The 27,001-nt window shown below is 50.6% G+C and overlaps 1 protein-coding gene across 4 annotated transcripts in view; it reads right to left on the bottom strand.

Annotated features, from left to right (window-relative positions):
- The window catches only part of NF2 (NF2, moesin-ezrin-radixin like (MERLIN) tumor suppressor), a 55,283-nt gene that overhangs the window by 21,539 nt on the left and 6,743 nt on the right, over positions 1-27,001 (bottom strand). For all 4 annotated transcript variants that reach the window (XM_074159621.1, XM_074159622.1, XM_074159620.1 and 1 more), the window contains exons 2-12: positions 19,745-19,870; positions 18,580-18,702; positions 16,179-16,262; positions 11,001-11,069; positions 10,093-10,175; positions 8,750-8,825; positions 8,335-8,469; positions 5,996-6,070; positions 3,968-4,081; positions 1,642-1,764; positions 1,080-1,297 (exon numbers count right to left, since the gene is read on the bottom strand). In XM_074159621.1, the coding sequence (XP_074015722.1) occupies positions 1,080-1,297; positions 1,642-1,764; positions 3,968-4,081; positions 5,996-6,070; positions 8,335-8,469; positions 8,750-8,825; positions 10,093-10,175; positions 11,001-11,069; positions 16,179-16,262; positions 18,580-18,702; positions 19,745-19,870 (1,226 nt within the window). The remainder of the gene's footprint in view (positions 1-1,079; positions 1,298-1,641; positions 1,765-3,967; positions 4,082-5,995; positions 6,071-8,334; positions 8,470-8,749; positions 8,826-10,092; positions 10,176-11,000; positions 11,070-16,178; positions 16,263-18,579; positions 18,703-19,744; positions 19,871-27,001) is intronic.

The raw sequence follows: 27,001 nt of genomic DNA, 5'->3' as shown, positions 1-27,001 counted from the left end.
ACAGCAGGAGAGGCAGTTTTCTGACAAGTCAGCCTCTACTAACGATTATTTATTACATTCAAAAAGGAAAAAGCACCCAAGACTGCACAGCTTTGCCTGCTCGCAGGGCCCAACAACCCCAGAACTAGTATTTACCCTCGAGGTTCAAGGAATCCCCACAAGGAGAAAGCCAAAGGAGGGAACACTTTCTCTGCTGGATTGAATTTGAGTGGAGGCTCCAAAAGACAGAGACCAAGGTAAGAAGAGATGGACAAGGGGAGCTTACATCCAAGCAGAAGGGCTGACACCAAGCAAGCTCTGTCACGGAAAGGAGTAATCAACCGGAAGGAAACAAGGATGATCTTTTACTTGCTCACTACCAAATGCACCACGGGACCTGGGCTCTGGTATCAAAGGATGGAAACACGAGTTTTCCAAGGACTCGTTTTGTTCCGAAACAAAACTCGTTTTGTTCCGGGACTTTTTTGTTCCGAAACAAGAAGCAAGGACTCCAGGAGGTAGGGAGACCTCACGGCTAACCTGAAACAGACCTCTCAACTGATAAGGAGAACTCAACAACAGAGAGGTAAATAGAGGAATAAAGAGACAAGAGGGATGTAGATCTACCTTCTGGAAGAAAAAGTGTTATTCATGTTGTCAAATACTTTGGGGAATGCAGAGGGTGTTTGCAGAAATCACCCTGAAGTAGAGCTGGCTTCCGCTGCTGCCGTCGGTGCAAGAGTGCCAAGGACCACAGTTCTTTCTGCCCCGGTAGCCGACAGCCCTGCTGCTCCCACCACAGTGTCTCTCCCAAAGAAGACTTCAGAGAAGGGTCTCCAGCTCCAAGCCAGGAAAAGATCAGGGCCACCACTGCTCTACCAGCACTGTTTCCTACTTGGGGACAGCCTGGCTGTGGCAAACAGCGAGATGGGGAGAGAAACCAGCTGAGCCTTGGGGCCCTTTGCTGTTGTACGTGCACGGGAGGCCGAGGGCTCACTGCAAACCCTTGGAAGGACTAACTCAAGGCACGAACCGCTCTCAGCTGTCAGAAGGGGGTTGGAAAGCAAAGCAGAGGCAGCTGCAAGGTTGTACCCTCTGACCTCCTCTCCGACTCCTCCGCCATTTTCAGTGCCAACATCTCTGCCTCTAGCACCTTCTGTTCCATCAGCCGCTTCTCCTCCTCCGTCCGGATGGCCGTGGCTTTGATGCGTTGCATCTCCTGTTCAGCCTCAGCCGCTTTCTGAGCCAGGAGCTTGGCCTCCTCCTCTGTGATCTGAGCCTTCTCAGCCAGCAAGTCTGCTGTCTCTTCAGACCTCATCTGAGAATTAAGGCATATTAAGCCATTAAGCGCACTGAATGTCTCCCCAAACGTGCTGACCAACCCCCAGAGCAGGATCCCGAGCTGCTCACAGCCGCTGTGGCCCACAGAGTACCTCCCTTCCATGAAAGCCATCTGTGGCCAAGACCTGGCTGTACCCAGGCTCCATCCCAAATCCTCCTCCTTTGTGCTCCTCCCATAGCAGGATGAAATCAACCCCATCCAGCCTCCTGATCACCGTCCACCAGCAGCAGTTTGAGAATAGCCATAGGACGGTCACAGTGTGCCTCCTAAAACCCGTCAGCAGTGGAAAGAGTGAGGAACACAACCTCCTGGAGACTTACCAGAGCCTCGTTGGCCATCGTTGCCTCTTCCTTTAACTGCATCAACCTTCTCTCCAGCTCGTCCCTTGTCCTCTCAGCCTCTTCTCTCATCTGCTTCTCTCGGGCCAAGCGCTGCCGTTCCATCTGGGAAAAAGGTATTGGGGAAAGCAAAGAGAAATAACACACATTAGAATGGCTTTCCGTAGGATGGATGCTGCCCACAGGTGACTATGTCCCATGACAGCACCCTCCTACGCCAACTCACAGGGCAGACTCAGACAAGGAGGCTCCCAAAAGCTTAAGGGCTCTCAAAAGTTTCTTATGGCAAGACTGGGCTTAAGTGCAGTCTGAGGGCACCTTCAAAATGTCAAATACAGACCCACCGCAAGGCAGGAGTTTGAAGGCTGTCGATAGCTGCTACTTTTGATCAGCCATCTAACCCAGCACACTGGAAACTGCACTTCCACTCATTTATAGGGGAGGTCACAAAGAGTTCGACCACCTCTATCAATTCCTAGAAACAATAAACTCTCTCCTTCCAGCTCGGTCTGCAGGAAATAGCGATGTTTCTCCAGGAGGGGAAGATCCAAGCTGTGCTGAGACAACCCACCAGAATCTGCCACCTCTTCCCAGAAGACGCTGAGAGCGTCGTGCAGACAAGAGCGTCCCCAACAACTGCCTCTCTGCCAGCCAAGCGCCCGAAGGGAGCCATTGGGCTAATTAACACACCTAGTTTAAGCACTCCAGTGTGACAGAGATGGGTGCATTATAAATATCCACGCTGAAGCGAGGACTCGCAGCACCGCACAGGCCACCCGCTGGGTTTAATAAGGGAAAGAAGTGTGACAAGACACATTTCCCTGCTCCTTGCACACCGACTGCGTTCTGAAAGCGGGACACCCACTGCTCTAACGGCTCTGCTTCCTTCTATTAAAGGTTCCCCTCATTAATTATCATTACAATCTGCATCCCACTCAGGACTTCCATTAAGAAGAATTCCCGCTATAAAAGGACTATGTGGAACCAGTTAACAACTGTGGATCCTGGGGAGGGAGGGGAGAGCGGGCGAGACAGCATGGTGGTAGCTTGGGAGAGGGCGACCAACCCCAGCAGAAGCCTGACCTTTCCCGTAGAGCATAAGAGCTCTGGATTTGAGAGCTCATGGAGACGATAAGCTCCTCCTCGCTCCGTGCCCTCACCTCTCCCTGCAGCCCAACTCAGCACAGGATCTCGGGTCTTGCTGGCGTTATTCAAATGCCTCAAGAACTCACAAGACTGTAAAACCTGTCCCTGGAGCCACCACCGCTTGGACACCACGCTGCTCCTTCCAAGGAGGACCTTTTTCTCCACTAATGCCAAGTCCTTACTGACCAGAGGAATCCCCGTGGGAAGCAAGAAGCCCCCTTTCCCCAGAGGAGCCGGCCTGGTTACACACGTAGTGACTCATGTCCTGTCCTCTCCTGCCACCCCACAAGCCCCAGGAAGGAGAACTGCTCCAGGAGATGCCTACAAAACAAGCCACGCCACACCTCCAGGTCAGTGGAGCACCTCACCACCAAGCCCAGCACCACGCAGGCACCTCTGTGAACACGCTCAAACCCATTAACTTAGCAGTCCCTTGAGCGTAAGACCCTCCTGGGTGCAAGTGGCTGCTTTGGGTTCTTCTGCTGCTATCTAGCGGCTTTATTGCAAAAAGGGACATTTATATTCTAAGCACCAGCACTCAGATTAGCCGTGCGGGTTTCAGTGAGTAGAAAAGGTCTACGAGCAGAAAACAATGATTCATACAATCCAATTTGCTGATATGTGCTCATCGGCTACACGCTGCTGCCTCCAAAGAGGCGTTTTGGCTGCCTGGACTGACCTGCGGCAGATAAAGGAGGCCAGCACCCAATTAGCATGCAGGCTGCACCCCCCGAAACGCCGGCACGCATTCCATCACCCTGCAATTAGAAAACGAGGTGACGAACTACAGCAAAGCACAGCTCCCCCTTCACAGCCCCTGCTTTAGTCACAAGCAACTGCCCCAACGTGCTACATCTCTCCAGCTACGGAGCCCAGGCATAAAGCGAGGCAGATGCACACACGCTTGTAGGACTCTCAGATCAGCTCTTCCCTCCTCTCCTCCCAGTTTCGTTCCCAAATTTAGGGGCTGGACATGGGCTGCCATCAACCTGCAGAGCCAAGTTGAGAGCGACTGGCAAGGTGAAGCAGGCTACTATAAAGAAATGTTGGGCTGGACCTTCCCTCAAAGCTGCTCCGTGTCATTCTGGAGACCATTCCTTCCCAAGTTCATTTGCATTTCTGATTTTGGCTGATGGTTCTAATTATACGAGATGTCTCTCACCTGCTTCCTGGCTTTCTCCTCCCTGGCCTGTGCTTTCATCTGCTGGACCTCCAAGGAGTCTGCCTTCCTCCTCCTCATGAAGAGGTCGTGGTTTCCAATACACAGCTGGAGAATCTATTCCAGTCAAGGGTGAAGAGCGGAGAGAAACAGCTGTACACATGATGACGATGAGGTAGTTTGTATTCTCGACACACAAAACCACTAGAACAGCTTTGGTTTGGTGCTTCTAAGCACTTCCACCCACGGATCTCAAACCCTGTGAGCTCTCATACCTATCAGAGGGGCAGGGAGCCAAGGCACAGCCAAGCCCCGTTCCAAACGCCAGCTCCTGGGCTGGTGAGGCTCTTTCCAGAAACCAATTTTCTGTTTTCTGTGCAGCCAGCACAGCACGGTTCTGGCAAGTTTTATACCAGCCCCAAAAAGGCATTAGGCCAAATAACAAAACAAAGACTTCTACAGCCCCGGCTGGTTCCCTGGTTCTCACCGGTCCCTTTCTTTAGGTTCAAGATGAACTTGCACCTCCTCCCAACTGCATGTTTAAAGCATTGAGATTAAAAAAAAAAAAAAAAAAAAAAGAAAGAAGCACTTTCCATCTTGGACAAGACTACACACAAACAGGAGCCTTATCAAAAGCTTCCTTGGACACCTTCAGGTACCTTTGCTGAAGGGTTTTGAGCACCAGTGTGGTTTCCTCTGGTGCTCAAGTAGGAAGACAAGGAAGGTGGCAATACTAGAGGAGGGTTAGCAAAGGGGTGGGTACAAGGACTGAAAGCTCTCTTCAGCAATAAAAGCAAGTTTCTAAACTCATTCTTTTCTAAAGGACTGATTCACATGCCTGTCTTCTATTTCACAAGTCATGAACGACTTCTCTGGAGTCAGAGGAGCTACAGCACTCAGAACCTGAGGAGTGCCCTGAGGCCTTTGTTAGGAAGCCCCACTTCCCTACCTCACGTGAAGTACAGGACAGGCTATAACCAGGACAGCAAAGTTCCCCTCCCTCTCTTATAAGAATGGAAAAAATATCCCCCTCTGCCTTCTGCAGGTCCCTTGTGCGACTTAACACAGTGCACAGCTAGTACAGACTCTGGATCAAAGCTCCTCCAGATACCAAATCCAGAACAATGGCTAAAGCTGGTCTCTAACACGGATGCCGAACAGAACAGCTCAACGTAGCCCCTTTCATAGAATCGTAAGATGGTTTGGGTTGGAAGGGACCTTAAAGACCACCCAGTGCCACCCCCTGACCTGGGCAGGGACACCTCCCACCACACCAGGTTGCTCCAAGCCCCCTCCAACCCGGCCTTGAACCCCTCCAGGGATGGGGCAGCCACAGCTTCTCGGGGAAACCTGGGCCAGGCTCTCACCACCCTCACAGCAAAGAAGTTCTTCCCCACATCTCATCTCCATCTCCCCTCTTGCAGTGTCAAACCCTTACCCCTCCTCCTACGGCTCCCCTCCCTCATCCAGAGTCCCTGCCCAGCTTTCCTGGAGCCCCTTGAGGGACTGGAAGGGGCTCCAAGGTCTCCCTGGAGCCTTCTCTTCTCCAGGCTGAACCCCCCAACTCTCTCAGCCTTGTACAAGGAGAGTTTCCTCAGAGGGGATCAGCCTAGGAAAAAGCCAGGACTGCGACTGATAACAGTGCATCCCAAAACAGGGAGGCCTATGTCACAGGGCAGAATGAATCTGCAGAAGAAAGGGGATCTGGAGCAAGGATGAAGGTGACGAGAAAGTTCTACTTACTAAAGCGCTTCCGCCACGCAGGTCAAATGTAACCCCAGAGCTCAGAAAGGGAGCATAAAAAACAGGAGAAGGGGAAGAGGTTCTGTGAAGGAGCTTGACTTGGTCACCCCCACTTCTCTTCACGAGGCTATGACCAAGTAGCAACTGCTGAACCAAAGCATATCTACAGTCCAGCCAGGCCAGCTCCCTCTGACTGCTCGAAGGAAAAGCCCCAAAAAAACATTGTCTCGTACCGCCGGCAGAAACTACTGCTGCAGGCAATAAAAATTACTCTGTCTGTAGACTTACCAGCTTATTCACACGCAGCTTTGACGAATTGAATTTAAAAACATCAATCTTTTTGTCCAATGGCTTAATCGTGAACTGAAAAGGAAAAAAAAAAAGAAATAAAGAGGGAGAGAGTTATCAGAGAGCGGTGCGTTTAATAAAAACGCAGCTATAAAAGTCTTACTGAAAGCTTTGGCTCGGGGGAGGTCAGCGGTGTCAGACAAACAAGGCTGAGAGCTGTCCCCGTGGCTTTTAGCCAAGCGAGAGAACTAGGATCAAAAGCAACCGAGGAGACAACCGTTCCTCCGGTCAGAGAAAGGCAAGTGCCACGCAGGAGAGTGCTGTCCACCCACAGGCTGCCGTGCCCGACAGCCGGCGTCCCCCGCAGAGCACCTTGCCGAGGGCAGAGACAGCTGAGCACCCCCCGAGGAAAGGCGAGATGCTGCTCTGCTGGCAGCTGCAGAGAAGAGAGAAGGTACGGCAGAAACTCCTGACGCTTCTGAAGGGAGGAAGAAGCAGCTCAGCTGCCCCATGGATGGGTGGGAGGGTTGCATTAGGAGCACCGAAACAGGAGCTGCTGTCCTTCCCGTTGACACCTCCACTCGCATGGGGTCCCCGAAGGGATTTTCCATGCATTTTGCTCTCCAGAAGTCAGCCACGTCACAAGGCTGCTCTGAAATTCAATGTATTATTCCCTCTGTGCCAACTCAACAGCTCCAACCACGGCCTGGGTTTACCCTCCTCAAAGACCGAATTTCCCACAGAAGGTCTCTCAAGAGGACGTAGGTGGCATCGCCAGACTCGAGGCTTTGGATAAGGCAGAAGACTCTGAGCGAACCAAAGGGTACTTGAAGAGACGGAGCGCCCCGCAACGCCGCGTTTTTTTCCCAAGGCGTGCACGTATTCCATCGCTCCCCCAGACGCTACAGAAATAACCCGCTGAAGAGGCAGCGCTCAAGCAGGCAGCCTGTGTCCATTAACGGAGCTCTATTTGTCAATACATCCCACCGCCTGAGAAGGGCTCAGCCCAACCGGCCCTGCCAGCGTTGCCTTTTGTCAGTTTAAGAGCCAATTTTTTCAGACTTTCACACAGGCAGACGTGCGTGAACATCCCCGGACTCGGGCTGCAGCAGAACCCCCACCAGTCACTGAAAGCAACGGCAGAAATACACCAGGAGAGGAATTTCAGTGCCATGTAAACAGTCAATCTTCGTTAGGACGGGTTAAACCCCTCTGTGGTGTCGACGTAGCTGTCATACCCCGCTATTAAGCCTGTTTACTATCACGTCAGGTCTACTTGTGGTCATCTTGTTACCCAGCTGATTGACCTGATGGGAAGTGGCAGTCCTTTCTCCCTGGAGAAAGCTCTATTACAGTCTCGTGTCAAGGTCTGGTTGCGAAGGCTTCAATCCCAGATTTCTGAGGCAGTGCCTGAGCAGAGACAGCTTCCACCGCACTCATCCGTCACGGGCAGGAACGCCGCCGAGAGGCACCAAGTGCCGGGCTCTTCGGCAGAGTTGTGAAGCTCCTTTTTTTTTTTTTATAAGGAGTAAAACAAGCGGAGAGAATTCCACCACGGCTTTACTCCTTATAAAACTTCACAACATTCGATAAATGCAGCTGACGAGAAACCTTTAGCTTCTACCCTAATCAATATCATGTTTAGATTAGAAAGCAATTTTTTAATTAAAAAGTCCATTTTCCTCCTTACCATGAAGGCAGCTGGTTTTCTTTGAGCAGCTCTCACAGACTGAAAATCGAGCGGCTCAGTTTCCCCTCCACAGCCCATTTCACCGCTCTTCTCAACTAGGTTTGGCGGCCAATGATTCAGAACATTCATATTTACGCTCTGGATTTAATAAATATCCATCCAATAGCGGTCTTAAATTACTTCGCCTCCTAAAAAGATTCCAGCTGTTACGCCAAGCCCAGCAGCCTGAAAACTCGAGATGATGTAACGATATGGCAAGAGCTCTCTTCTCGCCAGGAATACATCTCACCAGATTTCATAACACGCTATATATATACAGGGTAATATATACTGCAATATATACAGTAGAGATCACATTTCTGAACTTTGATATTTGGGCTGGGCACACCGACAGCAAATCTGGGTTTTTTTGAAAAAAATTACGTAGAGGCTTTGAATGTACTCTAAAACCAAATGGGAGAATAGCTCCCAGTTGACCTCTTGGACGCCCACTCCTGGAAGGTTTCGGGAAGGCTTGGAATTAAGGTTTCAATCGGAGAAGCTGAGCTGAGCTTAGCTAAGCACAGCAGACAGAGAAGCTGAGAGAAATCATTTTAAATCACAACTGCGTTCGTACTGCTCTCAGGGAGGAGGGGAGACGTATCCATACCTCTTTATCGCTGTATGAGATATTCCGGATCTCGTTCCACGGGAAAGAGATTTTAGGGGTCAACCTGTTGTCTGGGTCGTAAATGTGAAGACCCAAGGCGTCAACTCCAAGGAGCAGTTCGGTGCCCTTCTTGTTCTACGAGAAGAAAGAAAAGAAGCAGAAAACCCTTTTATTCCATTCAGAGGGTCTGAGATGAACCACTGTGAGCTTCATCAACCAGCCCCGAGCAGTGACCCACCAGCACGGTGTGTTAAAAGAGCCTCTGTCTCCCAGGGACTCCCACCACCGCACCCCAGCCCTCTCCCTGCTGGCTCTCCCAGGCTCCGCTCATCCAATCTCACACCCACACAGAAGATGAAGACTAACACAAGAGCTACGCCGGCAAGAAAAACATGACCCACAACCTACCACTCACCCTAATCGCAAAATAGTTCACTCCGTACATCTCCAAGTCCTGAGCTATCTTCAAATACTCCATTTCAGCTTCATCTCTGTCAGAGAATAAAAAAAAAAAGGCCAGTGTTACGATGTTTGGTAGGATCAGAGAGAGGGGGATGGCTTCTTGTTCCGATCCTAAGCACACACAAGGCTTTAAAGCCCGGACTCTCTCTATCGCACAGGTCAAGCCGCTCTTTGCCGGCAGGATCAATAAAGTCCAACAGCAAATCCCACTCTGCAGCTTTGCTGGCATCTTAACAGCCAGCCCAGCGAGATGCAGCACTGCAAGCCTTGCTTTGTCCTTCTCCCAATCCCTTAAGCACGTGTGAGAAATCCCTGGCTGGGAGGTCCCTGTTTCAGATCCATCTGACTTTAAGCCTATCCCCCACAAGGAGAATTTTACCACCCGAGGCAGCAGTACACAGAATCATCGGATGGTTTGGGTTGGAAGGGACCTTAAAGACCACCCAGTGCCACCCCCTGACCTGGGCAGGGACACCTCCCACCACACCAGGTTGCTCCAAGACCCATCCAACCTGCCCTTGAACCCCTCCAGGGATGGGGCAGCCACAGCTTCTCGGGGAAACCTGGGCCAGGCTCTCACCACCCTCACAGCAAAGAAGTTCTTCCCCACATCTCACCTCCATCTCCCCTCTTGCAGCGTCAAACCCTTCCCCCTCCTCCTACGGCTCCCCTCCCTCATCCAGAGTCCCTCCCCAGCTTTCCTGGAGCCCCTGGAGGGACTGGAAGGGGCTCCAAGGTCTCCCCGGAGCCTTCTCTTCTCCAGGCTGAACCCCCCCAACTCTCTCAGCCTGTCCTCACAGCAGAGGGGCTCCAGCCCTCCCAGCATCTCCGTGGCCTCCTCTGGCCCCGCTCCAACAGCTCCATGTCCTTCTCATGTTGGGGATTCCAAAGCTGCACACAGTACTCCAGGTGGGGTCTCATGAAAGTGGAGTAGAGGGGTAGAATCACCTCCCTCACCCTGCTAGCCACATCTCATCAGTCTGAAGCCCCAGTTCTTTTCCTGGCCCCAAAGGCACCCTGACCCCCCCGGGCAGGCCAGGGCTGCCCCTTTGGTCTCCCAAAGGTCTCCCTGCCCCTTTGCAGGTTACTGAGCATCAGTCCTAAATTCTGTAGTGACCAGGGGACAGCAGGGCACATTTAGAGCAAAGAAAGCCCTCTGCCCGTCGTTGACTCTGCTCCAGAGGTGTGCTGGATTAACCCTGCTGCCACCAGGGCTCATCTGCCACCTGCCCAAGCTCCCCAAAGCCCCCCAGGCGAAGGGACCGACCCTGACTCACTGCTCTAGCACGCACTCACCTCGCTCTGCCTCGGTGCTCTGCGTACCAGGCCGTTATCCTTTCCTCCCACATCTCTGGAGTCATCTGGTACAGGTTTATTACCTGTGATACGTGGGGAGACAAAGACCAGGTCACACCGCTGCTCTTGTCACAGTTCCCTTAGCCAGCAAGCAAGCCAAAGACACCCCAGCACCAAGCCACCCCTCCCCAGCCCCACGTCCCACCCCAAGACAGGGGACCCTCAGCAGGGCACGCTCAGCCCCATGCCCTGTGATCGCCCCCTCAACCCTCCCAAGCACAGGCAAGCTGTCCCCAGGCCACCCCCATGCAGCTGGGGGGTCGGTCTCTTCTCCCAAGGAACAGGCAATAGAACAAGAGGAAACGGCCTCAAGTTGCGCCAGGGGAAGTTTAGGATGGATATTAGGAAAATTTTTTACACTGAAAGGGTTATTAAGCACCGCAACAGGCTGCCCAGGGAAAATGGTAGAATCCCCGTCCCTGGGGGTATTTAAAAGCCGGGCAGACGTGGGGCTGAGGGACATGGGTTAGTGGTGGGTTTGGTAGTGTTGGGTTGATGGTTGGACTCGATGATCTGAAAGGGCCCTTCCAACCTCGACAATTCTATGATTCTACAATTTTATGCAGGCAGGATGAAACCGTGAAAAGAAAAAAAAAATAAATAAAAAAAAAAATCACCGTTTGCTCGTTTGCTTCTGTTTTTATTAAAATATGAAAGACAGAGACTGAATTCTCCTCCCTCAATACATCTTTTTGGTCGGTTTGCCTTGGTAAGGACGCCCAGGGAAAGCCAGGCGGGGTGCACCCCGCAGGCAGTCCCACACAGACTCCCTCTGCAAAGGCTTCTGTCACGCAAAACACCACCAGGCTTGGAGGAAACCTCCTCCTCCGCTCGGCTGAGCTCCTTACCCGCTTTGGAAGCAGCTCCTCTTGCGCCAAGAAGCCTCGCTTGTGGACGTTGGGATCGTAATCGCCGTACTGGAAAGAAGCACAAACATGGTGCCCACCCCAAGTTAACAACACCGGCAAGTAAAACTCTTCAGCCCTACACATCCACCCCTTGGGGAGACAGCACACACAGACTGCTTACACCCCTCACAACACGATAGAGCAGGGAACATGCACTGCTCAGCAAATTTAATAATCATACCATCTCATTTGATTACTAACAGAAACTAACATCCTCCTCCTATTCGTGCAGAAGCAAAACAAAACTTCCCACCATCAGTTGACGTTCACCATCAGTTGTTGACGTCCACCATCTGTCCACCAGCTGGACAAGATGATGGTTGTAAGTCCCTTCCAACTGAACTGTTCTATTTTACTCTAATTACCGTGGCCAGAAAACACTTCCTCCGATGCAAGGAAAGACTCACTCTACAGCAGAGAGGTCCTTGCCCTCCCACTGCTAGTGAGACAAGGAGTCAAGACACGGACAAAGACCTGTCACCCCAAAGACTGATCGATTCCAGTAATTCGGGGGAGGCGGATGGCGGTTTCTCTGTCGCTGCTCACCACCTTAACGAATAAATATCAAAAAATATATCGCAGGAGTTTGACAGATTCCTCTCGGGTAGGTATGGGCTTCTCTGCCGCGGGGTCTGTCGCTCAACTGGGTTGTGGAATCCAATTCAGAGATTTGTTAAGTGCATCCAGTAATTACCAGTATTTGTTTAGATTTACATCTTTTTGAGCAGCGTATAAAGTGACTGAGAAACAAAACCGCTTATTAGCGGATTGAAAAGCCGAGTGTCCCCGCAGTGCATGTGAAAATGAATTTACCTCCCGTACAGCTTAAGAGGGCAGGAAGCCACCAGAAAACGGCACCTCAAATAACCCCGCAAGTTCAAGGGAAGAGGACGATGGATGTGAGGCACGTACACGAAATGCAGCGATTTTTATTCACCTGGCAAACAGGGCTCTGCGGTGACATTGCCCGATTACACCAGACACGGCGACGTTTGCTCGAGTCGCTCGCTTTGGGAAGGAGACGGCCCTTCCCTCCCTGCTTTTTGAAGGACCTCAGCTCAGAGAGTACAAAACGGGGACGGTTTTTAAAGCCAGACCGAGACGCGCACACGGTGGCCACGTACTAAGTCGGGAAGCTTTCCATCTCAGCCGCCTTTTACCGAGAGAACCATCACGTCGGGTGCTAAAACCAGCATCAAAAGCCTCCACGTACATCCTCTCCGCAGCCCGGCGAGCACCGTCTCACGGAGACGGCAAGCGGGGATTAAGGACGCAAATATTGATCCGGAGCCAATGCAGATGCGAAGGAAGCGTGCAACGATCAACACTGACTCAGACTTCAATTAACACAACAAAACCGCCACGGGTTGCGTACAGGAGGGTGCTGAGCAGCGGCAACTGTCTGTCTTCCAAGGTCTGGAGATGCTGGGAGCTCCTCAGACCCACGCGTGCCTCGAAAAGGGAACAGCGATAAAAAACACGGCCCCGGCAAAGGAAACAACTCCAATAACCTCGGAGAGGCAGAAAATAAATCACTTTTAGGTGATGAAAATAATAGCAAATAGGATTAAGGCGATTATTTTTTTTTTTGCTGGGATCTACCGTGGAGATCCAAGACTAAGTATGGATTAGGTGATTTTCCTGTGGTGAAAAATACTGCCGCATCCCAAAGGAATATTTGTACTGAGAGGGAGTCTGGATGAGAACATTAATTATTCACAAGTCAAAAATCAACAAATGGCTTAAGTATTGCGGTATATGTTGGCTCAAACGATTCGGCAAACATACTTCTAAAGACCTTTCCAATTAAATCATTACTTCAAAACTGTCATGGAATTTCAGCTCCTGTTAATGGAACTCTACGATTAATATTCATGGCGACACATGTGTCGTGGTTTCGGCCGAATTTACCAAAACCAGACCGACAGATGGCCCTTCCCCCCCCTTCCTCCCCCCCCAAAAAGAGGAGAGAGGAGGAGAAAGAGATGGAGATTCAGAAGTTTAGAATGAACTAAACTACTTTAATGAAGAATTAATATTAAAATAAAAATAAAGAAGAAAATAATGAAATAGATACAATATATACAAAACCATATGGAGCTCCCAGGATGACAGTCACGTCACCAGCAGGCACTGGGGAAGTCCCAGACTGGAGTCAGCGAGAGGAATGGGAACTGGATTCCAGCTCTGGAGTCAGGAACACACGGATCGGGATCAAAGGCAGATGGACAGACAGAGTCCTCTCTGGACGTTGGCCATCGCAGGAAGGGGCTGACCCTTTGATCCCTCAGCTTTTATACTGAGCGTGGGGCAGATGGGATGGGATACCCCAGTTGGTCAGGTTTGGGTCACCTCTCCTGTCCCCTCCTCCCCACCGATGTGACCCCTCTACGTTTTCTCCGTTTCTGACCCTCTAAGGGGGCAAATAACGAAATGGGCTGCCCTTGGTTGTTACAGCAATAAGGATAAGCAAGGGCCTCCCTGCACACCGTTCCTTGGCACGGGGCACAGACATTGGGCTGATCATTCTGAGAACCAGCAGTTTTCTCCACAATACGCCATTAATTTCAGAGAGTCAGAGGAGGCCTGGCCGGGATGTAAAGTTACAGAACAGAAAATTGGTTCGGTTTTACTTCAAGCCGGGAGATTATGGAAGGTGCCTTTACCTCATTCCTACACCTGGCTTACCTCGTCCTGGGTAAACACGGGCACGTTCAGCTTCAAACTATTACCACCAAGTACTTTTGATTTGGGGAAAAAAAAAAACAAACAAAAAAACCCAAACCCAACCCAAAACCAAAAGAGCCCTCTGAGATTTTTGAAGTGCTGAGAAGCAGCGACCCGCGTTTACGGGGCGAGAAATGGAAGAACCTCCCGGACGTTACCACCTTCTGCCGGGACGTGTTTTTCAGTAGATCCCACATTTCTTCCCGGCTTATTTAAAACCTCAACCGCCTCCAAGCTCCGAAAGCAGCGTGGGTGGTTTGAAAGCAGCAGGGCTAGAGGGGAAAACACACAGTAATTCCCCAAACGAACACAATGATTTAGAAATAAATAAGCTTTTTATTTTTATGACCCACACGCGTGCTTTGTTATTGCAGGTAGGTGTGCAGCAAGACTACAAACCACCCTGGCCGTCAATCAAATGGCCGCAAACACACCGCTATGTCAGGCCATTATGCCCTTAATCAAGCAAATCAGCACGTTATTAACGAAATTACTGCGCTCAGTGGCCGCTTCCTTGTCCAGAGAGGACATCATTATCCCGTTTAACTGGAAGGAGATGACCTGCGACATCTTTCTTCCCGGTTCGGTACCAAAGATGCGCTTTCAGCTTTTCTCCTTCGCTAAAAAAAAACAAAAACCCAAACCCAATAAGCAGAAGGGGGAAACCCAGGCTGGAGGTCGGCGGCTGCGCTGGGAGAAGAGAAAGGGGACGGTGGCACAACAGCCCTCTACCAAATTACAGCCTGTTCCCGGTCGCGCCAGGAGAAGCTGCCAGGGCCAAGAATTAACAATGCTCAATATTTACCCGACGGTTGATTCACTTTGGCAACAGGAAAAGTCATCCCCTGTGTATCCTCAGCTCAGCAGGTCAAGGCAGAAAAAGCCAAGGAAGTGTTTACTCATGCACTCTAATAAGAGTGATGAATGTTTCGCGCAAATACAAACATTTCTAAAAGCAACTCGCCTTTCTCTGGCCGATGAGTCTCCCAAACAAAATATGGTTTCATCAATATTCTGACTGTGAGGAGAGAACACCTTTTTCTAGTAAATTCAGGCATTCATCATGAAAATAACAACAGCTGCACGTCACTCGGGGCTGCGGTCAGACAAAGCGGGCACGGACTAAAGGGTTATGAGGAAGATTAGCCCAGAGAAGCTGTGGCTGCCCCATCCCTGGAGGGGTTCAAGGCCAGGTTGGAGGGGGCTTGGAGCAACCTGGTGTGGTGGGAGGTGTCCCTGCCCAGGGCAGGGGGTGGAATGAGATGGTCTTTAAGGTCCCTTCCAATCCAAACCATTCTATGATTCTATGATTATACACGCAAAAAGCCAGGGTGAAACACTGAGGACCGGCCTCCGTTCCAGCCAGCCTGGATCAGAGAGGTCCTCTCAGGCCTGTCCTGCTCCTCAAGGACACACAGACGGGCCAGAGCCAGGGCACGGCCACCTGCCTGTGGTCCCACGAGCCAAAACGCCTCCCAGACTCGCATCCAGAGGCAGAGCTGACTACAACCACGAGGCTACAGCCGTAACGTGGCCGGGCTGTGATCGGACTCCAGTCACTCCTCTCCTTTTCCAAAGACATTATCTTTACACACATAAACTGGAGATTAGCTAGAAGACTCGTTAATTGAGCTGCAGCACACGTTGTGCCTATACAGGGAGAAATTACTTCCCCTCCTGCGAGAGCGTCCCCACTCCTGAACCCTGGGCTGTTCCCTCTACCCCAGGAGTCCCTCTGCTGCAAGCTGTCAAGGCTGCAAAACAGCGTTCTCTTAAATAAATCCTCTTAAATAAATCTTAAAAAAAACCACCCTGGGGTTCCAGAGCAGAATTCAGCTGAGGAACTGAGGGGAACTTAGTGACCATTGACTTCTTCCTCTGTCTAGGGAGGCCAAACACCCAATATCAAACCCAAGACGAAGGGAGAAGCCAGGAAGAGCCCTTTAACGCTGCAATCACATTTAGGTGGCAAGCTGTAGAGCTCAAAATAAAGTAGTTATCATGATGACAAGTGTTCTGGGGAAGCAGCCGAGCTGTGAGTCCCATGGCTGGCTTGCCTCTGGCTACAACGACAAGAGCAGGGAGGAGATCCAAAAAAGCAGGGGCTCGGGGGATTCACCTGCTCCAGCAGTGAGCCACACTTGAGCAGGCACTGAGAACCTGCTAGAGAGTCCTGGAAAGAGAAAGCAAAAATCTGTCCAACGTCTGAAGGCAGCCAGAAACCAGCCGTGCGGAGAAGGCAACAGTGCTGGTGTAGTTCCCTCGCTTCCCAAGTTTTATCAACTTTCCCTGCCTTCCTCTTCCTCAGGATGTGGGTCCATCACTAAGCTCCTCGCTTCCCAGAAGCAACGTCGACACATCACCAGTCCTGGAGAATCCCCCCGTGCCTACCTTGGCTTGGACGGCGTAAGAGGCCAGCAGGACAGAAGCTTCAGGAGGACAGTAGATCTTCTCATCCAGAATCTGCTTCTTCACCTGCACGGAGCAGTAAAGGACACGTAACACGCATTTAGCGGAGCAGCGCAGAGCACGGCTGTCACAGCAGATGGTTGCGGTTTGTTTTAACTCGAGCTGTCAACCACACAGTTAACAATTTTCCTAACGCTAATTACAATTCAGGCCCGGGAAGTCTCTGGTGGCTCAGAAGGGAAGGGCTCAGGCTTTCGCCGGCCACCTTTTTCAGACAAGTTTGTGAGAAAAGCTAAATTTATACGCGGAAAATGACAGAATCTATATCCCATTGCTAAAGGCAAGGGGGGGCGGAAAGTCTTGTGTGTAAACAGGGAGATAAAAGCTTTGAAGGCATAAGCCACGGATTCACACAACATCTATAAGAAGCGCTGAATTAAAACCAGAAGTTTGCAGCCGAGTCTCTGAGCACACAAAGGTTTTGCTCTGGGATATTCAGGCCCCATTACAAGTCAGCGCTCACCTCCGCCGGAGGCTGATTCCTCCCCAAACCCCCCCCCGAGATGCTGGGAGAGCTGGGGTTCCCCTCCCCGGCAGGGCTTTTAGCAGCGGGCAAAGCCCTGCGCACGCTCCCAGGAGAGGCAACCTGCAGCTCGCAAAAGCCACAGCTTCGCGTTTCCCGGCTTCTGTGCATTAAAAAATTAAACCTGTCATGTTCGATTTTTTGTGGTTTTGCACACTTAATTTTCCTGAATAAAAATAGGGGGGGAAAAAAAAAAAAGCATACTATTTCCTGGGAGACTTAAATGGATTGTCACAGAGATGCAGTAACATCAATTTGAATTTATGACATGCTCCAAGTCCTCAAAGTTGGTTACAACATAATCACAGAAGATATTCTCCTGCATTAAGATAAACACAGGAGGGTTTGCCAGCTTATGTGTGCTCCCGTTTCCCAAAAGCCTTACAGGAGCCCAGGCTCCTCTCATCATCAGAAATCCTAGTAGAAAAGTCACGGTCTGCATTTATAAAATGCAGCTTTAACTGCTTTTCCTCCCCGATTTTCCTTTTCAAAGATGCCAACAGCCCTTTTCCTCATCAAGGATAAAGCCCATGGCGAATCGGACATTTAAAAATAGCCCTACAGAGGCAGGAGCGCAGAGACAGACCTTGGAAATTAACAGCAACACTTTGCATTTAGAAGTCCCTTAGCTCTGAAGAACAAAGATGAACTTTGGAAGAGCGAGGAGCACCACGAAGGCGGTGAGCTCACTTTGATACCCGTTAGAAAGGACAGGGCGCACCTGCAGCGTATAATAAATACCTACAGCGGTATTTCCAAGAGCATCCGAACGCAGGTTGCCTCAACTTTGGTGTGACAAAGGTAAGGATGAGTGTCTTTTTTTTTTTTTTATTATTTTTACAACTTATTTATTTTAGAAACTTCAAATTAACAGCCCCAGAGCAGCTGAAACATCCCAGTAAGTACCTAGGGGTGTGACTGGGACTATTCCACTCCCTGTACAGTTGACACAACCCTTCGTAGGACATAGCTTCAGAAAATCGATCTTGGCTGAAAGAGAGCTCCTGTGACGGAAGCTCTTCCTTCCCAGCCATGCAGCAACTGCTACAACAGCGTCAGCTGAGCTGGTTTCTCAGGACACAAAGTTGTGTAGTGGACTTGAAATAAAAAAAAAAAAAAAAAAGAAAAAAGCCTGAAGATGCATTCACCAGTTTCCAAATTCTTAACATATGGGCAGGAGTTACTGGGCCAGGTGAGAGAGACCATTAGGTTTCCCCTTCTCCTCTGCTTTTGCCACCGGCGTCTGACAGGGCTGTGCTGCTGGGATTTTCTTCTGCTCCAGTTACTCGGAGGCTGTTTCGGGCAGAGGTGAACCTTGCTGTACAGCCTGAACATCAAACAGGTTGCCGGCGCTCTGGTTTTGAGGATGAAATTCCCCTGCTTCCCCTAACGAGGCTATCGCGTACAAAGGCAACCGCCATCCCTCAGCACAATGGATGCCAACACCCTGCAGAGAGGTGGGCGCCAAGGCTGTGTGTGTCGTTCAAGCCCTCGTCTGACTGATTCATCTCCCCTGGCCACCACACACTAATATTACAGATCACCTAATCACTCCTGACAGCCGGCTTACGAGGTCTGCCAGTCTGGCATCTGTGACTGCTTCGCCCAGACAAACCGGCTTTGACCTATTTTGAGAAGTTTTTGTTGTTGAAGACAACTCCATGGTTCTGTTCACACCTCGCTGAAGGAGGAGGCACACTCTGCCGACCAACTTTCTGACCCTGGAGCCTTCTCGCCCTTCTGCTCATCCTGGCTCCTTCTCCCTCGGGTTGGGAAACAGTGCACTGACAGGGCTCCTACCTGCAGGAAGAACAAGTGCTGGGTGATTTCCTGGACCAGTTCCTCCTCTGCGTTCTCAGGGTAAAATTTGGCCAGGAAGTGAAAGGTGACGGGCTCCTCTGTTGGAACATCGTGATCCAGAACCTGTAGGATACAAGAGCCATTCAGCTACTCTTCCCAGCTTCTCCAACGCTCCGTCTCATGGAGCCAACAGCTCCCTCCTGCTCAGATCGGCACATCTTCTGTCAAGCCCTTTAGACATCTAGAACAGACGAACCAACCTAAGTAGTTCAGAAACTGCAGTTAAAAAAAGAAAACAAACAAACATTTCTGACACCCCTAACGATGTAGGAAAACAAACAAGGCAGAAACAAAGAGCATGCGAAATGAGACAGCCAAGGTTGATCCTGATCTGCTGCGCATACGTTGCCTCTTCTGAACCTCGCAGCAGTGCTACGTCCTGCTACGCCACCATCCGACTTCCTCATTGTCTCCCTGCACTGCCTCCTCCTCTATTTCAGTGTTATTTCTTGCTACCTTTCTGTTGTGCTGGCACCGTCCGGTTCAGATTCAGGCTGGTTTAAAACCTTGGCATGACACCCGAGACACCCAGACCTCCCTCGCAGTCTCGATTACCGTCTGGTTTCAGCCTAACGTCCTCTGGATGCAAACACAACCACATCTATCGCTTCTCCAACCCACCCCTCAGCAGCCTGGAGGCTCACATATTTGGGAAGCGTTTCCTCCCTTACCTACATCTCCCTTCCACTCCTCTGGTTCTCCTCCTCCCCAGCTCTTTGCGCATCTCAACAACAAAAGAAGCCAAGATGCAGCTTCACTTTTCCTCTATAGGTTTTGTCATTCAGGGACAGAGAAAAAAGACTTTTAGGTTTCATTTACATCACCCTGAAGTCCAGCATCCCAGCATGGCTGCCTCCAAAAGAGGGGATTCACCGTGCACGGTCCGAGGTTTCACAGCTCAGAAGGAGCTGGGGTGGGGTATCTCTGCCAACTCTTCCCTGTTTGACTTACAGATGTCACGGGGACCAGATTTAAATACACTTCACCCCATTCGCTTTGATACCACACACAACACAACCTCGGGTAATCAAAGAAAGAGGGGGGGAAAAAAGCACATTCTCCTTTATTATCCCACACAACCCTTCAAGGGGAATTCGGTTCCAACCTTCTTGTCCATTTTGAGCCAAGCCACCGTATCCTTGATAGTGTATTGAAGCCCGAAGAACCAGGTTTCTCGGAGTCCTAGTGTCCTGCACACGAGATCGAACAGGTCCTTCCCCTTCCACTTCACCTGCAGGAAAGCAAACAGGAAGCAGAGTTATAGAGATGGATTTCGGAACTTCATCTTTAAAAGACATGTTGACATAGTGCTTAGCGACATGGTTTAGTGATGGTTTTTATCAGAATTAGGTCGATGGTTGAACTACATGATCTTTAAGCTCCCTTCCAACCTAGACAATTCCATGATTCTATCTCCGTTCAACAAAATCCTTTCTTTTTTTTTTCAACGCACGATGCCTTTGAGAGTGTGGAGAAGGCATCTGGTACAGATAAGGAAACGTCCTAATGAAGCAGACTTTATAGCCTTCCATCTGATCTCATCTGCCCATCGGCAACTCTTCCCTCACTAAGAAACTGAGATGTGATTTTTTTTCCGCCCCTGCAAACATCACCGTAAATAAACCCCCCCGTTTCTTCCACCAACATTCAACAGAGGACCTGAAGGTCCCTTTGAGGTTCCTTTTGAGCCGTGTGCTGCTACGAGCAGCCCGTTTCCAACAAGAAATAAAAATCCCTCTTAACTGCCCCTTAGTGGCTTTAACGTCTCTACCTATAGCCCCAGGAAGCCCCACACAAACTCCAGCATCATCAGCGGGGTTTCACAGACAAGGGTCCAATGTGCCCCCCCAAAACCACAAGGGAAACGAGCTGTGCATGAAGCGGGTTCGTCCAGAGCTACCGACCCCACCCAGGAAAAAGGGAAAAAAAGAGCTCAGGAAAAAAAAAAAAAAAAAAAAAAATTATCCCTGAAGTCAGCGTTTCTCCCCGAGCGCATTTTGATAGAGTCAAATTGCATTTTCTGCTGAAAATGTTAGTGACAAAAGCAGCTCAGGAGCGGAGAAAATCGGTCCCGCTCAAAGCCTGTGTCCTTCGAGCAATCTTGCAGCTGCATCTATGTTGCTCCTGAAGTTTGCCCATAAAAACAGAAGGTGTTGGGAGGCAGAAAGGTGAAGAGGGACATAAACCAGATGAATCTAATATGCCAAAGCCACTTCGGTCTTCCATCTGCACGGTGGAAACAATTGCTGGACCCAGACATATGGCCATTACTCTAAAGCCCTAGGGCAAAAGGATCTCGGCACACTCTCTTGTCACTACAACTCAATCTTGGTGCCACCTGGACGGCATCAATATTAATGCTCAGGCACGGCGGGGACCGCTGCTGCGGGTGACAACGCCGCTCCCGCTGTCACCCACTGCCGCCTTGTGGGCAAAGCCAAGGAGGACAAGCTTCCTGCCATTCCGCTGGCTTTGATTAAACGACTATATCGTTATTTTTCTCCCCCTCCCGGGGCACACACACGCACAGGCTGACAGTCCCGGAATAGAATGAAGCCGCCGCTACCCTCCCAAAAAAACACCACCCCCGGATGGCTCCGCAATTCCTATCAAGCGCCGTCAACACCTCGAGGTCAAAAACACCAGGAGGAGCAAGTTTTGCAGCGTTGTAATTATCCAACCCTAATTTCGCACATTGAGCTAGCCTCCAGTCCCCGTGACGGGCTCCAGCTCGGGGCAGGATGGCTCGGATTGCGGGAGATCTTTTTCCTGTCTATTATTTTACGAGGGAGGTTAATTCGAGGGTTCAGACAAAACAGAGCGAGACGCATTTAAACAGCTATTTTGTACCATTTCTGTAGGCACATAAAAACAGGCTGCCATCAAAGGGCTATTTCTTAACTGGAATTAAACTGCTTTGCGTAAAGAGTTACTGGCTTCTTTTTTTTCCCTTTTTTTCTGCAAAGACCACATTTCAGCCTCCGGAGGAGCGATGGGTGCCCTGCACCAAATCTTTCCCAGGACAGGCTCCTGCTCCAGCGACCAGCATTAAAGCAAGAGCTTTGTGTGGTTTTCCCTCTCTCCCCTTCCACAATTTTAATTTGGTGATGGGAATATTTTAAGCGATGGCTTCTGCTGCTAGATTTTACACCGCCGCTCTGTCACCGCACGTGGGAAATATGGCAGAAATGTATATTTAACATTCCTGGCTGCACGGTGGTGCTAAAGTCTCCAACCATAACCTCGCAGAGACATCCTCCCCGACTGCGCTGAATTACCTCCATTAAATATATAGACGGAACGGCAGCCACCTTTATTTCAACATACATGATTTCGTTCCACACCTCGGTACTTAAAATAACGATCTGCATTCAAGTGGCATCTTTTGACAGCTGAACTCCAACTGTTTTACGCACCTTCAGGACCTCAGCCCTCCTTCCCCTTCCTTGATAGGCCTCCTATCGTTAACTGCTACATTTCCTGGCCATAAAACACACAAAAAAAGCTCCCCCCAGGCATGGGGAGATGGAGAGAGCTCCAAGAGAGCCAGGGGAGGCTGGCAGCTCCCCATCCCCTCCTCTGCCTGTAATGCCGTTCCCCTGCTCCGCACTAAAGCGACACCTGAAGCACAAAGAGGATTTTGCAAGCCGTTACCAGCTCCCGAAAACATAACAAAGTGGCTTCGAGCAGGAAAAAAATAAAAAAAAAAAAAATAAAAAAATCCCCTTCTCAGCCATATGGCAGAGAGGCTGGCGCGATGCTGAAATAAAGCTCAATCTCCCAATAAAAAGCTCCACCAGGATAACCTCAACCTGACGGAGGAGGCTGCGTCACCCCCGCGTCCCCGACCATCATCGCCTCTTACACCGTCGGGTGGTGAGACACCGACGGGGAGCGGCCGAAGGAATAGGTGGACGAGCTGCTTTATGAACAGGGCAAACGCCGCGAGGCCGTTACTCTGCAGAGCTGGAATTCATGTCCTTTACTAAGTACGAGGCGCCTACAATTTATCAGCGAGAGCTTTTTAAGTAAACGGCACTAAACACTTAGAACTCAGCAGCCAGTGGCTAGAATAGAGCGCTCCCAGAATGGGTTATTGGCATCATCTTTTTCTCCAGCGGAGACATCGCATTTGGCATCTATTTAACAGGGTTTGCATTATTTATTAACCTGCACCAAGAGTCATTTCCAACTAGCAGGCAACCGGACAATTTATTTCGGCGCAGAACCTTCCTGTCAGGTTTCCACCACCCCACCCCCCCCCTCAGCTAACGAGCCAATAAACCGGCCGCAAAACCGAGCAGAAGGGTTACGAGATGCCCCTCGTCACGGGGTGACAAGGAGGGAGGGCAAGCGCTACGAAAAATGGGCACACGAGGGTGCAACCATCCCACACGGAGAGGGCTGAGCAGGGGGTCTGCCGGGAAAAGCGATTCCCAAAACCCGCTGGCACAGGCCGATGCTATTCTTCCAATGAGGTCAAACTGAATTTTCTCCAGCTACGTGGAAAAAGGGGGGAAAAAAGGACATTTTTTTAACCATTTAAGATTAAGGTTCCTCACGCGAGAAGCTCTCCTCGGACAACAGGGAGGTGCCCGAACTCCAGGGGACAGAACGTGGCTGTCTGGGGACAGAGACCCGGCCTCCTTGTTGTCACAAACGCAAACCACCGGAGCTTGAGCCGTCCCTGGGGGTCAGGCTGGGGAATAAAGGCACCAACAAGTGAGGGGAGGAGATGAAGGCAGCGCTCACCAGCTCAGCCCGGGCACCCAAACCCATCGCAGCATTCCCCCCGCACCCCACACCACACAACCACACGGCCTTGAAGAAACGACTAACATCTGTAGAATCTATTACCGCATCGATTTATCCTTAAATAATAATGCAGAAAATGGCTTTTCACCTCAGCAGGTCGTTTTATTAAGTGTTAGTTCTGTGCTAGGGATGGGAAGAGAGCGCAGAGCCCCGGCTGCGATGACACGACAGTCTCAAAGACCACGCAGAAAAGGGGCCCCGAGCGCCAGGAAAGGTGCTCAGCTTCCACCCCGTGGAAGATTTAATTTAATTTCCATTGAGAAGAAAGCTTCAACAAGAGGATGTGACACCCCTGGACTGAAAGAGGGAAGGAGATGGCAGAAGGGAAAGGGCAGGGGCTGAGCAGAGCATCCCTGCCCTTCTTTAGAAAGCAGCCCTGAGGAAAGGGACTTGGGGGTGCTGATGGAGGAGAAGCTGGACATGAGCAGGCAATGTGCTCTCGCAGCCCAGAAGGCCAATCACATCCTGGGCTGCATCAAAAAAAGTGTTGCCAGCAGATCCAGAGGGTGATTCTGCCACTTTGCTCTGGTGAGACCTCACCTGGAGTACTGTGTGCAGGTCTGGAGCCCTCAATATAGAAAGGACATGGACCTGATGGAGCGGGTCCAGAGGAGGGCCACCAAAATGATCAGGGGGCTGGAGCACCTCTCCTACGAGGACAGACTGAGGGAGCTGGGGTTGTTCAGCTTGGAGAAAAGGAGGCTCCGGGGAGACCTCATAGCGGCCTTCCAGTACCTGAGGGGGGCTACAGGAAGGCTGGGGAGGGTCTGTTTCCAAAGGCCTGCAGTGACAGGACGAGGGGCAATGGCTTTAAGTTGGAGAAGGGGAGATTTAGATTGGATATTAGGAAAAAGTTCTTTACCATGAGGGTGGTGGAGCACTGGAACAGGTTGCCCAGGGAGGTGGTTGAGGCCCCTTCCCTTGAGATATTCAAGGTGAAGCTCGACGAGGCCCTGGGCAACCTGGTCTAGTTGGGGGTGTCCCTGCTGACTGCGGGGAGGTCGGACTAGATGACCTTTGGAGGTCCCTTCCGGCCTGGACCAATCTATGAATCTATGAATCCCTCCACTACAAAAACCTGGGCAGGCTCTATCTGTTCCTCACCCCACCAGGAGATGCCCAAACAAACCACCCAGGACAGCTTACAACTGAAACAGAGATAACTTTGAGACTGTCGACCGCATTTATTTCTCCTTCTGGACTTGAATGATAACAGCAGTGCCACAGACAACCATTTATTTGGATTTAAAGCCCATTTGGAGCAAACGGGGAATCAAATATGCAATATTCTTCCATTTTTTAGCAAATAAAGTGATGTCAAATGCTTTCAATTGCCACTAACGGAGCCACAAGACAGGGCTATAAAAGTTATTTTTATTTACTAATGCTACACGACAACTCGATAATGAGCTTTTAATTAAAATCTATTTCTGTTAACCACCAAGGAGGCCAAAAACGCGCCCAGGCGGAACAACGCAGATGGTGCAGCCCGGCACATTTCGTGGTGTCTGCCCCAGACAGAGACAGAGCGGGGCACACAGCAGAACAAGCTGCTGCGACGGCAGCGGGAGAGGCGGAGGGGACAACAACCGATCATGTCCCAAAGCCTCACCTCTCCCCATAAGCTGGGGTCGAGCAATTTAAGAGGTAAAGGGCCAAGCAGCAGCTCGACGCGGGGGAAGAAGCTCCAAGAGGCCGAGAGAAGGATCTTGTTCCTGCAGGGACTTCTGTCCTTCCCAGGGATGCTGTCATGGTCTGAGAAACCCACAACAATTTATTGTCTTTTAGACAATTATTCTCTCACCTCATGACCCCTCCTCACCCAGGAGAACCACTATTGATCCCGATACCAATATAAAACACACCAGGACTGTCCCCAGCCCATTCCCCAGCAGAAGCCATGCACTCCCCGCAGGGACAGCCGATGTGGGACCCTGTGAGCGCTGCGGCTTCGGGAGGAAGGGAAGGGCTCGGGGCTCCGGCACCGGGGCAAGGAGTTCATAGAATCACAGACTCGTAGAATGGTTTGGGTTGGAAGGGGCATTAAAGCCCACCCAGTGCCACCCCCTGCCCTGGGCAGGGACACCTCCCACCACACCAGGTTGCTCCAAGCCCCCTCCAACCTGGCCTTGAACCCCTCCAGGGATGGGGCAGCCACAGCTTCTCTGGGCAACCTGTTCTCAGGGTGGCAGCCACCAAGGGAGAGAGAGAACTCCTCAGCAAACTTTCTAATTTCTGTTGAATGTGCCATTCATGGTATGAAATAACCCTGTTGCCAGCTTGGGTCAAGTGCCCGGGTCTCGCTCCTCCTTGTCCCCGTACCTGGGGAGCTGGAAAACACTGAAAGCTGGCTGTAAAGCAAGTATTTTCATTAATTCAGACACTAGAGTCTTCTAAAAGTACAGTTTTCTTAATCACTAGAAGAGAAATTAGCCCTGTGTTGCTCAAACCAGGACATATGCATAGACGTATAACATTAGTGATCCCAGAGCCGAGCCTTCCCTCTGCACAGGACCTGGCTTTGCTGACGGACACGGGGAATTTCACCACCCTGACCTGCTCTGATGATCTCTTGCACGCTGAGAACAGGCAGCTTAGCCAAGGGAAAGCCAAGCTCGGCTTTAAGAAGCTTTAGGAGAGAGGGCTGGCCTTGCCCCGGCAGTAGAGAGTTTACCTCCGAATGAAGCGAGGCTCAACCACGTACGCTGTCAAATGCCTCTCTGCCAGCCTTAAGGGCTGCGTGATTTCCTAACAAAGTGCTGCCTCCCAGCTTCAAGTAGATGTTTCCAGGGCTGCTTCCCTGTTCGAGCACTTTTAATTTCAAAAACCAGCTACTTGAAAGCCACTGCCTGTACAAAAGGAAAAAAAAAAAAAAAAAAAAAGAAAAAAGAGGTATTAAATGACGTCAAATCTGGAGCACACACACCAGAAGAGAAAGATTTTCTGTTCCAAATGCCTTCCCCTCCGCATCAACACGCCTCCTCTGGATTAACCATGGAGACTGAGGACTGACAGCGGTTTTGAACCATCTTTGGAAGGAAATGGATAACACAAGAGTTTCCTAACCAACTTAAAAGAGGTTGCAGCGGGACACGAGGGACCCAGCGAGCGTTTCAGAGGCAGGGTGCAGGCAGAGGGAAGCCACAGAGGATCCGTGTTCGTAATTCTCATCTGACTTGGGCACAGCTTAAGGCAGAACCGAACCGAGCAGGACATCTCGGAAAAATTAATTCCCAAGTGACACTGTTGTGAAGCAGAATTTCGGCCTTTTTTCGGCATAAACCCCTCCAAGAGATGAAGTGAGAAAACGGCCCTTACCTGCCGCCTCTCATATTCAAAAAGAAACCAGCAGCAAGCGAACAGCCCGAACTCCTGAGCGCTCGCAGAGAGATGACGCGGGATCGGGGCAAATGAGCGCATTAAGGAACCAGACACCGACTTGACAGCCGGTATCCCAACAATTTACTGCAGATCATTTGGTAGCTGAGGAGGATTATTTGTCGTGGCTTTTTAAAATAGCTGTTACTGCCCCCAGACTGGTCTTTTC

This window comes from Numenius arquata, chromosome 16 (assembly GCF_964106895.1).
Source record: "Numenius arquata chromosome 16, bNumArq3.hap1.1, whole genome shotgun sequence".
Classification (NCBI taxonomy): domain Eukaryota; kingdom Metazoa; phylum Chordata; class Aves; order Charadriiformes; family Scolopacidae; genus Numenius; species Numenius arquata.
The sequence above is the reverse complement of the archived record's forward strand: the minus strand, read 5'-3'. Positions and strand labels throughout refer to the sequence as shown.